Source organism: Thunnus albacares, chromosome 21, assembly GCF_914725855.1.
Source record: "Thunnus albacares chromosome 21, fThuAlb1.1, whole genome shotgun sequence".
Classification (NCBI taxonomy): domain Eukaryota; kingdom Metazoa; phylum Chordata; class Actinopteri; order Scombriformes; family Scombridae; genus Thunnus; species Thunnus albacares.
Window position 1 is genome coordinate 14,961,080 of NC_058126.1, and position 15,338 is coordinate 14,976,417.

The following is a 15,338-nucleotide window of genomic DNA, read 5'->3' on the forward strand; positions in this document are numbered from 1 at the left end:
CTGTCGTTGGCTGTTGCTGAACTCACTGCCTCTTTTAATCTGCACCGAATCGATCAGATTGATTTTTCTCCCCCCTGGTTACTGTTAGCTGTACTCATGTCCTGTACATGCAGCGTTTTATTCGTAAATTCCTTTGGTGATTTACGTGCATGTGTATGTGGAAACACACTAAAGCAAGCATAGCTGCGGTAGTATAATCTGGACAGTATGTTTTATTGTGCCTGCAGTGTTGGATATGGAGGAAGTATGTGTGTGTTTGATGGTGCCTTAATGCTGTGCCGCTGTGTGGCTGTATGCAGAGCTGGATGCAGAGGAATGGTGTAAGCTGCTGTGTGTGGAGTGCCTGGGCAGCCGTCTCAACGACATCAGCCTGGGAGAACCAGACCTGTTAGCAGCGGGGGTGCAGCGGGAGCAGAACGGTGAGTGCCCAATTAGTCCCTGCTAACACAGACAGCCATTCAGGGTCAATCTCCCTCACTCAGCCCGCCACCAAGCAGTTAGCGGTTGCAGTCCAGGCCTGTATGTGTTAATGCAACTGAGCCCTCAGAGGGTTATGGGAGCAGAACAGCCACTGTCCAATTAGGCCTGGCTAATAAGGGCCATTTTTTGTCAATATCTGATCCAAAGTCCCCTGTAACCATCTTTAGTTACATTAGCTCATGTTGGTTCAACTTCAGAAGTACGTTTGAATGTGTGTGTGTGTTGAAGGAAACCGGTGTGTGTGTGAGTTAGAGCACAGGTCACAGGCTGTGGTCGGGGCTCTGTTCCAGGCCTAATGAGAAGTGCTGTGCATCACTGGCTTCCCTCATAATGAAGCTTGTCACAGAGATGGATGAGATTATGGCTCCTAAAGCCATGTGAAATAAATGTGCTTCCCCACATATTCCACTCCCAGGAAATGGAAATGGAAAAGAGAGGAGACAACGGGGCGCTGCTATCACAGTGGAGCTCATTCTCTGTGTAATTTGTAAACTCGCGGAGGAAATCGAAAAGGCAACAGGCAAAGAAGAGCAGTTTAAAGTTGTAAAAGGGCGAGTAATTGAAAAGAATCTGCCGTCATTTCAACCCATTTCATTTCAGTGCAACCGTAAAGTGAAATTGTATTCTTCAACAACTTGGACTCATTTATTTAAGATATCAAAATACAAGTTTTTGACTGTGCTGCGGCGAACCAACTGAAGTGTAACAACACAATCCCTCTTCCTTTTCTTGTGGCAGGAGCCCTGCTGTTCAGTGCTCACGCAAAACTTACAGCGGAGTGCTCTGGAGATAACTAAGCCAGCGTCTCGCTGCTGCCGTTATGAGTGAATGAAACAAGAGGCTTGGGCCTTTCAATTAGTAGCCCTCCCCAAACAGCGGGGGCCGATAATTAGATCGGAGTTCATTTTCACTGTCCCTAAAAATACGCCACACTATGACATTGCCATTTTCTATCCACTGTAGACACATGGATTATTTTGAATCATTAAGCGTAATTAGTGAGAACTAATTTAGATTATGGAGAAGTCTCTCGTCCTCTCTCTGTCTGCCTCAGAGAGTTAGTTTAATGTGAATGGGCAGATTTGGCTCCTTGATCCCAGACCAGCTGACTTGATGCCTAGTTAGACCCACTGTAGGTGAAGGTAATGTGCTATTTAAAAAAAAACTAGGATAAGAGGCCACAAAATAAAAAATGAGTAAGAGATAAGTACAGTGGGTGGAAGTCACTTTAGTGGTGTTGTTAGTAGTTACTGAAATTACATACAAAATTCCTATCCAGAAGGATGAAGCAAACCCCACACATTTGTTTCTGCGAGCACAGAGCTTAAATTATGTGAAAACTACCCTTCCCATCCCCCTAACACCCCATATATCTCAGACTCACACGCAGAGAGGGAAGAATAATCTATCTCCTGATAAGAACTAAGAACTTAATCAGGCTCTCATAAAACTCCTTTTAGGATTTAAACAAAGCCACACCTCAAACTACTTAGCTTAGATGGTTTAACTTCACTTTTTTATCCATAATTTGTTCATTACAAATACGAGGGAAGGAAAATTCATGCTTGCACAAGCTGTTGAGAATGATACTTGTGTTTACCATTGTGGTTAGTGGATAACATCTGATAAATTACAGCTAGAACGACTTGAATCATTCAGGTGCGATAAGGTATCTAAGGATAAGGAAAAATAATCTGTTTGTGTTTAGTGTTGCTAACAGCAGACATTTTCTAATTCTCAATAATTATTTGGACGCCCTTGAGAATCAGGAATTCTGTTTATTTAAGGAATAGGAATAGTTCAACAAGTTGGGAAATATGCTTTTTTACTTTCTTGCCAAGAGTTAGATAAGAAAAGCTAAAAAGCGGAAAGGCTATAGCCTGGAGATGGTCAGTTTAGCTTAGCTGAGTTTAGCTTAGCATACTTTAGCAGAAGGTGTGCAGGCTAGCTGATTTGCTCTGCTGAGCTAAGCTGCTAGCGGTAGCTTTATATTTACTTTACATGAGAGTATCAATCTTGTATCTCATCTAATTCTTGGCAAGAAAGTTAATAACCATTTTCCAAAACAAACTATTGCTATAAAGAGTAAATTCATGCAAAGTAAATACATGTACAGTACCAGTCAAAAGTTTGGACACACTTACTCATTCAAGGGTTTTTCTTTATTTTTACTGTTTTCTAAATTGTAGATCAATACTGAAGACATCAGAACTATGAAATAATATATATGAAATTATGGGGCAAGCAAAAAAAGCATTAACTAAGCAAAATATGTTTGTTGTGTCATATTTTAGATTTCTCAAAGTAGGCACCTTTTGCTTTGACGACAGCTTTGCAAACTTGGTATTCTCTCACCTAGCTTCATGAGGTCGTCACCCTGAACGCTTTTCCAACAGTCTTGAAGGAGTTCCCACATATGCTGAGCACTTGTTGGCTGCTTTTCCATCACACTGCGCCTCAACTCATCCCAAATCATTTCAGTTGGGTTGGGGTTGGGTGATTGTGGAGGCCAGGTCATCTGATGCAGCACTCCGTCACTCTCCTTCTTGGTCAAATAGCCCTTACATAGCCTGGAGGTGTGTTTTGGGTCATTGTCCTGTTGGAAAACAAATGATGGTTCCACTAATCCACAAACCAGATGGCATTTCACTGCAGAATGTTGTGGTAGCCATGCTGGTTAAGTGTGCCTTGAATTCTGAATAAAACAGTGTCACCAGCAAAGCATCACACCTCCTCCTCCATGCTTCACAGTGGGAACCACACATGCAGATACCCTCCATTCACCTTCTCTGTGTCTCACAAAGACACGCCAGTGGGAACCAAAAATCTCGAATTTGGACTCAACAGACCAAAGCACAGATTTCCACTGGTCTAACATCCTTTCCTAGTGTTTCTCTTCTTCTTATTGGTCTCCCTCAGTAGTGGTTTCTTTGCAGAAGTTAGATCCTGAAGGCCTGATTCACGCAGTCTCTTCTGAACAGCTGATGTTGAGATGTGTCTGCTACTTGAACTCTGGGAAGCATTGATTTGGGCTCTAATCTGAGATGCTGTTAATTGGTGATTTCTGAGGCTGGTAACTCTAATGAACTTCTCCTCTGCAGCAGAGGTAACTCTTGGTCCTCCTTTTCCGGGGAGGTCCTCATGAGAACCAGTTTCATCATAGTGTTTGATGGTTTTTGCGACTTCACCTGAAGAAATTTTCAAAGTTCTTGAGATTTTTCTGGATTGACTGTCCTTCATGTCTTAAAGTAATGATGGACAGTCATTTTTCTTTACTTAGTTCTTGCAGTTCTTGCCATAATATGGATTACTACATTAGTTGAATAGGGCTATTTACTGTATACCAACACTACCTTGGCACAACACAACTGATGGTCTCAAACACATTAAGAAGACAAGGAATTCCACCAAATAACTTTTGATAAGGCACACCTGTTAATTGAAAACCATCCCATGTGACTACCTCATGAAACTGGTTAAGATATTGCCAATAGTGTGCAAAGCTGTCATCAAGGCAAATGACAAGGCAATGACAAATAAAACTGAGACTATCCGAATGGTGAGATACCACTATAAGTGAGAAAATATGTTATCCCATAATATAAATGAACCAAGTCTACGACACTGGGTGTAAACAAAATGTTAATGGTCAAACTAACAGTATGCCATGCCAGAGTTCTCCAGTTTGTGATGCAAGTTTTTGTGAATCTTTTCAGAACGCTTTAACGTGTACCTGATGCCTACCCCTAACCTGGACATCTACGGGGAGTGCACCATGCAGATCACCCATGAAAACATCTACCTTTGGGACATTCACAACGCTCGCCTCAAACTCGTCATGTGGCCTCTTAGCTCCCTCCGCAGATACGGTCGAGACTCCACCTGGTTCACTTTTGAGTCAGGAAGGTGTGTGTGCATGCAAATATGTGCTTATGTTGTGTGTGTGTGCGTGTGATTGAAATGTTGGCGCTGGGAGGAGGAAAAAAAAAAACTTTGGAAATGTCATCAAAACTTTAACAAAGCAACTTTGGATATCCAAAACATCCCAGGATATCAACATTTGCCGCAGAGCCCTTCAGGCGATGATGTGACAGGTGGCCTCTGTGAATGTGTCTGTTTATGTGCTGTATCTACTCACGCATGTGTGTGTGTGTGTGTGTGTGTTTGTGACTTCAGTGGGCTATTATATCAATGTGCTTCTCTGTAAGTGCACATCCAACCATGCATTTTTGTAAATCAGCAATCCAAGAGTGAGTGCGATCAAGGTGTGTGTACTTCTCTCTCTCTCTCTTTCTTTCTCTCTCTCTCTGTGTGTGTGTTCCTGGCGCAGGATGTGTGACACAGGAGAGGGTTTGTTCACGTTCCAGACGCGGGAGGGCGAGATGATCTACCAGCGGGTCCACTCAGCCACGCTGGCCATTGCCCAGCAGCATGAGAGGATGATGGAGGAGATGGAGAAGAGCTCCCAGGTAGAGTTTTACAGTTTTTTTTTTTTACATTTTGGTTGTTTATCTGATACCCACAGTTTTATTCTTGTGCTGCCAACATTGCAAACAGCTAATAATGAGTGTCAACATACAATTGTTCCTGGAATAATTATTAAGTGCGTACATAGTGTGCGTCACTTTTATATCATATCTAAAATATCCGGTTGATGTTGGAAAGAAACAAGGAGCAAGAAGCATTTTTACAAAGACTGCAGTGAACATGCATCCATACACACACACAAAAAACTGATATTTAATTTTTAAAAAAGCCTATTGTCTCTACTGTTTCAATGGTTTCTACGCTGCCTGTTTGATTTAGGCTGATCAAACAAGCATTTCATTGAAGCTGTTCACAGAATTATTTTTAGAAACCAATAAATGAGCACAAAAGCAACATCATGATTTTCACACATACTCAAGAATACACAATTCTCTGTAGGTATGTGCTGCCTGATCTTTCTTCAAAAGTGCCACCTTGGACCCAGAGCCCTCTGCCAGCCCATGGTCTTGGCCTCCGCTCCCTCCTTCCATCACAACACCCATCCATCCCTTCCTCCTTCCTTCCTTCCTGCCTCCCCTCCTCCCTGCTATCATCTGTATTCTTTATTTATGTAGGCCTGCCTAGTGTTTGATGAGCCTTGACCATATGGCCATGCTCTTGGACCCCACCATTTGGGAACATCTCCAAATGCAGCATTTACCCTCAGCTCTATAAATCATGCAGATAGCTACACAAAACTGACCGTACGCAATTGCAGTATGTGTAGGAAGTAGTATGTTTATCACTGCAGATTTCTATCGCACTTTCCCAATGAAGTAATGACATATTTCATAGTTTCTATAACATGCAGAACTGCAGTCTGGGTCTAAGATGCATTGCAAAATCCATCCAGTGGCACAACAACAACATCATGATCCCAAATGAATCCTCATCTCACAGCTATTCCAAACAGAGGCACGCATTTCAACCAGCAATATACGGCTTTGTTTACTGACATAAGTGGAGCATTTTCCCCCTGTTGTGAGTGAGTGACAGAAAGTGAGAGACACTGTAAGCTCTCTCTGTCTGTTTCAGATCCACTCCAGAGAGATGCTAACCAAGTCCATCTCCCTGCCTCGCAGCGCCTACTGGCAGCACATCACGCGTCAGAACAGCGTGGGAGATCTCTACAGTTACCAAGGTACAGGCATGGAGTTACTAATTATCATACACACAGTGTTGCTATTTCTTTACCTACTCGTGTCAGTGGTAATGTGTGGACCGCAGCGGATGTGAAGGAAAGACAGGTGGAGAAACAGAAAGATATGCTGGGGGAGAATATTTCTTTCCTGCAATGGAGGAATTATACGAGTAAACCTTACAAATCTACAAATATCACTACATTTATTAACCTCAGGAACATTTATTATCTGTGCAGAACAAATGCTTTGGTTGTTGATAGGAATTCTGAAATTAATTAAATCATGAAATTATATTTTCTCCATCTTTTTTTCAATATACAGTATATAGACCATACAAAAATCTACTCACAAGCAACAAATACAAGATGGTGACACAACATAACATAACATTAACATAGACTTTCACCCTCATCTAGCTTATTTGAACTTCTTTTCTTTCTATTTCTATTTTTCATTTTTATTCTGTGAACCTTGACATACATTTTGTGTCTTGTTTTAAGGTTTTCTTTTATCATTAATTTGCCCCAGGTGTTTGGATTTGTCACCCCTTTTGATTGGCTGTTGCAGCCTGTGGCTCTAGTATGTATAAAGATGTTGTTTCATCTTGTGAATTTGGTGCAAAAGTCTATAACTGAAACATTGTATTGCTATTAAACTCAGTGCTGACAGTATGTGAGAATTTAAAAATGTTCTTATTTATGTTTGGCCTCCAAAAAAGGTCAAAAATATTATTACGCTCTATTGCAATAAAGCCTGGCCTCATTAATCCCGGTAAAATTCACAGATCAGGTTGGAACTTGAAAATCTAAACATATCAACCCTCTAAACATGGACTGTCATTTATATAAAAGTAACTTGGAAACTTCCTCATTTCAAATAACATGTGTTTAGTTCTGAAGTCTAGTCTTAAGTCATGATAGTTCAGTATAGATTTGTATACAGCTCATCATAATGTTTTAACTGTAGTCAAAGCTGTATTATTTTACTGTTTTGAACACTATTCTTCTATCTTCTATTCTGAACATTATTTCTCTTTTGATCAACAACAAAGACACACAGATAAAACTATTTGTGTGTGGTTGCAAGTAAATGCACTCATGTCTCTGTGTGTATGTGTGTGTGTGTGTGTGTGAGTGAAGGAGAGAGAGATTAATGTCACAACAAATACACAGATATTCCAGCAGATGCCCTACTACATTCAGTCTCAGCACTGTATGTCCTTTATGTGCACTTAATGTACACACACACACACACACACACATAAGAAAGAGAGTGTGTGTTTGTGTGTTAATGTCTAGATATAGACCAGAGGCAGAAAGGTGATTAGTGAGCTGATGAGATTACGCTGTGTCCATGGTATTAGTTGATTAGTAGACTTATCTGAGGATTATGGGCCTTTTGGCTTTCACTGATAGAGCAAAACAGAAAGCCAGGCAAAGATGAAAGTCGCTCTGACGTCATCATTTTCTTTTAGAAGCTAAGGCTGGATTTCTTTTTTCATTATCATTTAATTGTGGCCTGATAAGCTTTAAAGCAAAATGGGAGTCTTCAATTCCAAACATCAACATGTTCTTATATACATATACAGTCAATAGAAAAGCTTGAGCATGCCAGGGTCATTATTTATAGGCCCAGTCTCTGTAAACTCTCCTTTTAAACTCTTCCTTTTAAACTCTGGTGAGCAGAGGAGCTTCTCCCTCATCCATCACCCTGGCATCCTCACTGCTCCTCCCACACTTTCTCTGTGTGTCTGTCCGAATCGGAACAACCCTCCACCTTCTTTTTTCCGCTGCTCATACGCATTCAGCGCTACCATTATCTCTCCTCTTTCCCCCATGAATAAATTGAATGCATCAGTGTGTTTGAGGACGCAGTGAAAGGTCTCGTCAGACAAGGAGGAAGAGTAGGTGATTCCAGGAAGTGACAGGAGTTTAACTCCTGCTGTGACACCGGTTGTTTGGACTGTGAAAGGCATGACAGGAGAAGCTCACACATGTCAGGTGCTGTTGTTGCTTTTAACACGGCTGCAAGGAGTCCTTAGACGAGCAAAGCAATACACAGTTATTGCACTGATTCCTCATTGGCAGAAGATTTTTACATCTCCTGTTTTATAATCACACCTTCGTACACAGCTGTGTACATATTTTGACATGTATACAGTGGCCAAAGCCATAAGTTAAGTTCTTACATTAGCCAAAGGTTGTTAGAAAATCCTCAAGGAAATACTTAAATGTGCAAAAGAGTACTTTGCAGGTATTTAATGGTTAAGTTTTAGGACATTTTACGGAAAAAGGGTGCTACAGATGATAAGAAAAGATAGAAAAAGTGTTATATTGGTTTCTACTCATTATGTTTGGGTTCATACATAGTTGTTAGTCTGCAAAAAATCTTAATTAATTAGACTTTTCTTTAAAACACTTAGTTTTCAGTGTAGTTTTGTTTGTCAAACTTCATATTAGCATATTATATTCTTTCTTAAAAATTCATTAGTATATATACATATACATATACATATATACTACTATAAACAACTATATGTATTACTGAATTATATAACCCTTTCAAAGAAAAGAATTTCCAGTCACACAGCAGCTACTTTTAGGAAATTATTGAAAAAAATTCTTGAAATTTCCAGGACATTAGTATAAGTGTTTACCAGTGTTTCCAGTTTATAGTAGTGGGTATTTGCTTTGACTGGAATTCAGAAATGTATACATCATTTTATTTTTCAGTAATAATATTAATATTACTCACTGAAATAATGATTTGGGTATGAATAGAGGTAAGAAATAAGGTTTTTGGACCATGATGGTTGGCTGTTTTTTTGCTCCTTGGCTGTATCACCGTGTGCATGATGAATATCCAATCAGCACAGTCAATTTGCTGAGTCATGCACGGGTTGCTTTCAAATACCCTGCGGGTCCGGGGGAATAATTAAGGAACACAGATTCCTGTCCCGTTGAGGTTTATTCACCTATTTGTTTATTTCTCATCCTGAGTTAACGGGGGACCTGGCAAGTGAAGAACTGTACCACCTTTATTTTAATACACTGTATTTCACATCTGCTTTTTATTTAGCTGGAAATTTCTCAAAAATGCTTCCCAGAAGCCTTGTTTTCCATAATTGAAATTAATAATTGTCAAATGTATTTTATTTAAAAGAAACTGAGGGATGTGCTGTGGTAAAACCTAATATAATTTCTTTAATCTGCAGAAACTCGACACTAAGACAATGGATCTACTTTCTACTGCCTTCCACCTCCACTTCCCCTAATGTTACTCACCCTTTTGCATCTCACTGAAACTGCTGTGTTCTCCGAGTTTGCTGATGCAAAGAAATAAGTGCACTTTAAAGTTTCTGAGTTAAAAGAGCAAGACGCCATGCCTGTCAGAAATGGTTCAATTACTAACTCTAATATTGGAATAGAAAAGGGACAAGAATGCTTGTATTTTTTCATGGACTCATTTTTATGTAATTTTTGTGCCTTTTCAGACACACACACACACACACACACTCTCTCTCTCTCTCTGTCTTCCTGCATTTCATTGTGCTCCACAGTTTAGTGCCGTAGCATTAGCAATTCTAATGGAATGGAGCGCTGTTCTTAGTTTGATCGGCTGGGAGTGATACGAGGGGATTTTACAGAGAGGGAGCAAGTATCAAAGGCGTGGGGACAAGATGATAGGAGGAAAGGATGATAACAGTGTCTTATCTGCAACAGGCGACATGGAACATAGTAGATGTAGATGCAAAAACTGAATCCCATGAAAAATTCATTACAGCCAGGTAAAACTTAGGTCAACTGTTTCGGTCTCTTTCCGGCGGATGCATGGAGCCACCAGGGAAAGTTTTAAATCTCAGTCATCAGCGTCCAATATTTGAATCCAGATTTAAATGAACTGACCCAATCTTTAGGGTGAGCTGGATTGATCTTTTTTTTTCTCCGTTTCATTGTGGCTGTTTTACCACACAAAAGACACAAAGCTGGATGTCAGCAGTCTTGCATAATCTGGAGTTTGTGGTACAGGCAGCTTCTCTTTCTCTGGTTACAGCTGTTACTAGGATGCCACCTGGGTTATCGTGCTGTGAGGAAGGAAGGTGCAGACAGGTGTGTGTGCCTACATGAATGCATGAATAGCCGCTTGTGTGTGTCTGGGCCCGCCATTGTATCTGTCAGTGTGTGTGTGTATGTGTGTGTGTGTGTGTGAGTGCCCTCCCTGCCTGTCTTGCCTGCTCCGGCCCAGCAGCTGCCACCCCAGGCCAGATAGGATGACATGACCTTCCCTGGTAATGAAAAGGCACTGACAAATCACTGTCTGCTTCTCATAGGGATAAGAGAAGAGGAGGCATGCTGACACCATCTCTCTCTCTCTTTTTTTATTTTTTATTTTTTTGTGTGTACATTCGAGTGTCCTGTCCAAAAACGTGGCTCTCGTCAGGGGTCTGGCATCACACAACAGACACTGCTGTTTATAACAGAGAAGCTGATGAGATCTGTTTCGCCCTCTCTGTCTGCGCTGGGCTCCCTGCCTCTTCTTTTTTTTTTGCAGCCCAAATTGGCCTTGGTTGAGGAGAGGGATTGTCTTGGCAAAGATGTGAAAAGGATATGCCTGGTTGCGCACCAGTCGTTTCAGCAATCTATTAAGTACAACGGAGAAGGGGAGAGAAAGTGTCCCCCCCCTTTTTTTTAACCCGCACAGTCGCAGTGTTTTTTTCTAGAAAACTGGCCGAGCTGCATTTAAAACCTTAAGCTGGAGCCTTATCTCGTTTTTCTTTATTTCAGGGAGTGGTGGAAAGGCAAGACTTGAGGACAGAGGTGTATATGTGTATATGTGTGTGTGTGTGTGTGTGTGTGTGTGTGTGTGTATGACTCACCTGTTATGGCTGGTACTGTTTTGGTCTCATCCTCACACCCACACTAGCCTCCTCTCTGCCTCCTCCTGCAAGCTGTTTCCTTAACTCACACAGGAAAATGCTTTTTCTTTGTTTTTCCTCCTCACTGTCTTCACACACACACACTTCTTTTTCTTTTTTTTTTTTTTCTAAACTAGACTCGTTCTCCTCTCTGTGGCTCTGACACACACTCACACAACCACTTGACATTGATTGCCAAGCTGACTGGGTCATGTTTTATATTCCATGTCGTGGTGAGTTGGCAGTGCGTCTTGCGGTCTGCGCCCGATTCCCTTTGGTGGCATCATGACTAGTGCTGCCAGCACCACACAGGAGAGGCAGTGTGTGTGTGTGTCTTTGCTTTATTATGAATGATTTGCACAGCTTAAAATCATATTTGCTAATAAGCACTTCAGCACCGAGAGCAGAAGAGAAAATGATCCCTTTGTCAATTTCATCAATGTGGCCCCAGAAGAAACCAGCTTATAGAAAATTAAAGACTAATTCAATTTCTTAATCAAATTTCAATTAACCTCTGGAGGTGAATGGATTTGAAACATATGAAATGTATTGATGTGCATCACCATCTCTCAGCCAGCTGTATTAGTAGCTACATACATGCTATAGGTCGGAGGGTTGCTGGTTAGAGTTGATGACAGTGTTGTATTAGGTTTTGCACCTCCTGAAATATTGATCAGTGGCTATTTCCTCCTTGTTCGGTGCATGATCAGCATCCTGCCATCCACTTTATCCTCAACCTACCTCAGCGTGCACATCTCCAAACAGCATTCTAATATATTATTAATGGTCTCATGGTTGCACAGAACAGCCCTCCACCCACAAGTATCCATTACTCCCTCTCGGTGCAGTTAACCAATATGAACTGCAGAACAAATTGGACCAATTAATTTAAATTAAGGTGGAGAGGGAGAGAGCGGGGGAGAGAGAGAGAAGACACCAGCAGGCAGTCCGAGAAGATGAGACAGCACAGATCACTCTGAAATTAAGTTGTTTATCTGAGGTGAAAGGTGGATTTTCCATCACATTTGTTATTGTGTTAAAGTTTGTTTTTGCATTTTCTGTGAACCACCTACACCAGAAGGCTTCCCGAAGGATCGTTTGACCTAAATAAAGAATGTCAGGATTATTCTTGCATTCTTTGTTGTAGATATCAGTGTGGACAGTAGCTAAGCAACAGTTGGCGTATAATGTATCTATTGTCTTAGAAATATCCCATATTGTTTTCTTGTGAGGGCCAGTTAACTGAATCAGATGAACTTATTTCATCCCTTTAAAGATATTCAATTGAGTCTTTCTCCACTTTCTCCCCTCCCTCCCCCACAGGAACCAGCATGACAATGACTTATATCCCCCGAGCACAGACGTTCCCCAGCTTTCTGTCAGACGAGCATGAACAGGAGGAGAGGCCGCACCAGGAAGAGGCACCGTCGCCCTCTAGTGGCCGTGAATCCAGTTGCAGCCTGAGACCCCTTCAATGACAAGAATTGCTCCACCAAAACTGGACACTTTAACCACCACTGTAGAGAGGTTGTAGAAATATGTATAGTGACATGTGTAATATATCATTTCTTGGTGATACTGAAACAATAGTGTCAACTGTAGGGAGAGTGGTACATGAAAAGGTCTCCTGCAAAGGGACGATGTCCTTTTTTTTGGTATGTCATGTGACAGCAGCAGTAGCGTTGAAGATTGCACCAAAAATCCTTTAAATGTAGTTTTAAAGTGTTTTATGTTGCCATTATGCTGTTACAGCCAGCATGACCCCTTTTTTTAAAAGCACTACACCTTATAAGAAGTTAAAGGTACTAACACACCAAGGTCCGCAGTAAAACAATGTTAAGACAGGCTTTCGGTCTAAAAATTGATGAAATTACATTGGGTTCGTTCCAATAATGTCCAGCTTCAGATACCATTTAAAGAGAAACTCCACCATTTTTGACACATAATCCTCCCACACTTACTGTACTTTGCTTCCTTTCAAGAATGTGAAATTGATCAATGCCTTACACAAAAACCGACTTTGATGGCAGTGATGAATCAGCTAAAGCCCTTAATCAGTTACAGCCTGCACAGAAAAAGTCATTCAGGAATGTGCGTTGATATACCAGGAAATTACTGTCATGTCAGAAATTATACAATGCAACCTTCTCGGAGCCTCTACTTTAAATTGCCAACCTTACATTATACTAGCAGCGCAATTTGATTTTAATAGCTTCTCTGCTCTATCTGATAACTGGTTTATTAGCAAAAAGGAAAGAAGTGATGTTTGTGACCTGTGAAATATTGCCATTATGGGACTCAGTTTTCGGTTGTGGCAATAAAAAAAATCATAGTAGTTTTCACCCAGCTGCTGTTATGTTCATACAAGATTTAAATTCTGAAAAAGTACCATGAATATACAGTACCACTCAAAAATTTGGACACACTTTCACATTCACTTGAATGAGAAAAGTGTTCTTCATAAGTGTTGGGGGACCTCTTCAGGCTTTCTCTTTTCCATACACCTTTGACTGTCATTTAAGGAATAGTTTTACATTTTGGGAATACAGCTTTCAAGCTGATAGTTAAATAAGAATACCAGTAGCAGGTTAGCTTAGCTTAGCACAAATTAGAAACAGGGATACAGCTACACTAGCTCTGTCTAAAGGTAACAAAATCTGCCCACCAGCACCTGTAAAATCACAGTTTTACAGGTTGTTTCTACGCTTTTTTGTATGGATTAAACAAACAAAATGTTATGTGTTAATTAGAGAGTTTTAGAGGTGCTGGTAGGTGGATTTTGTTACCTTTGGACAGAGCCAACCAAGCTGTTTCCTCCTTTTTCTAGTTTTTGTGCTAAGCTAAGCTAACCTGCTGCTGGTGGTAGCTTCAATTTTATTATCCATCTTCTCTTAACTCTTGGCAATAAAGCATAAATCCCAAAATGTTAAAAACTAAAATTTCCAATCATAAGCATACACAATGAGATTAAAAACACACTAGATTCTGACGCAGATACCATCTTGTTTTTCATCAATTAGCAACAGTATGAACTAGAAGGGAATACCATTAGTGGTCATTGTCATTAAAAATAGTCAAAATCAGCAGAAAACCCACAAAATATTTTCAGTGAATCCTATCTGTAGCATGTAAGTGAAATTTGTCACTGAATACACAACTGCTGTGATGATAATGTTCTCTGCATTATCCTCCTAGAGTAAGAAGTGCCTTCCGACACAGACCGCAGAGTGTGAGACTGTAATCAAAGCATCATCTTTGGCCTTTGAGTTTACCATTGTGACAAAACAGTGAGCTTTGTACCTTCAAAACAGTTTGAAAAGTCTTAAAATAGACAAAGTTGTGACACACCATGTCATACACATAATTCTAAGCAACACCTTAACCAGAGATCATTTAGAAAGTAACACATCGCCCACTGTTGGCTGACACCAGAGACTGAATCATCTCTTTTACTGTATTTGTGTTGCAAATCCAGAAATTACAGCATCGACACTAAAATCTGACTCCAGTGACAATCAGTTTGAGGCAGCAAAGCAGTCCTTCAATGTCAAACTTTTTTTCACTTAGTTTTTTTGTTGTTGTTGTTCTGTCTTGAGTTTAATGTCTAGAAATACAGTAGATACTAGATTCCTGTAGAACTGGATATAAGTAAAAGCACTTATCTTGTGTTCAAATTAAGTTTGTCACTTTATTGTGTATATTGTATTTAAGAGAACACAAACTTCATATTAATTTGAGCCTCAAAGTGCCCATCTACAAAAGGTCACACGTATTGTAGAAAGACAGTCAACATATCTGGCCAGATTTCTGCCCTAGATGAGTCTTAGCTCAAGTGTGGTTAATAAATGTATGTATAAAAGTTCTATTACATCTGGAGCATCAAAGCCGAACTCACTGAGATAACTGGAGAAAGTTCTAGTTGACTTTATCATTTGTTTTCGTAGCCATTCACAGTACATCTTGTTTGTAGGTTTGATGTGTCATCATGATTTTTTTGTCCTTGCAATTATATGATTGTGTTTGTGTCCAAAATGTTTTGTGTTTTTGTCAGAATATATGTTTATAGCACTTTCAATACATTGAGAGTAGGACTACAGTTTTCACTAAATGTACATATGTAATGTTTTTGATGATAAAAAGGTAATAAACTGAATGTTCTATCATGTATCAGCATTTTTTCCTTTTGTCAACAGGAGTGTTGAATGAAAGGTAAGTAAAATTCAGTTACAGGAATAGTTTGACATTTTGGGAAATTAGCATAGTTGCTTTCTTGC

The 15,338-nt window shown here is 40.2% G+C and overlaps 1 protein-coding gene across 2 annotated transcripts in view; it reads left to right on the plus strand.

The window, feature by feature from the left end:
• The window catches only part of dok6 (docking protein 6), a 50,761-nt gene extending 35,530 nt beyond the window's left edge, over window positions 1–15,231 (plus strand). Inside the window, exons 4-8 of one of the 2 annotated variants that reach the window (XM_044340200.1) lie at window positions 300–419; window positions 4,197–4,386; window positions 4,811–4,949; window positions 6,043–6,148; window positions 12,388–15,231. In XM_044340200.1, coding sequence (XP_044196135.1) covers window positions 300–419; window positions 4,197–4,386; window positions 4,811–4,949; window positions 6,043–6,148; window positions 12,388–12,542 — 710 coding nt within the window. In that variant the 3' untranslated portion in view covers window positions 12,543–15,231. The remainder of the gene's footprint in view (window positions 1–299; window positions 420–4,196; window positions 4,387–4,810; window positions 4,950–6,042; window positions 6,149–12,387) is intronic. The other variant, XM_044340201.1, reaches the window with a different exon arrangement.
• The last annotated feature ends 107 nt before the right edge of the window (window positions 15,232–15,338 follow it).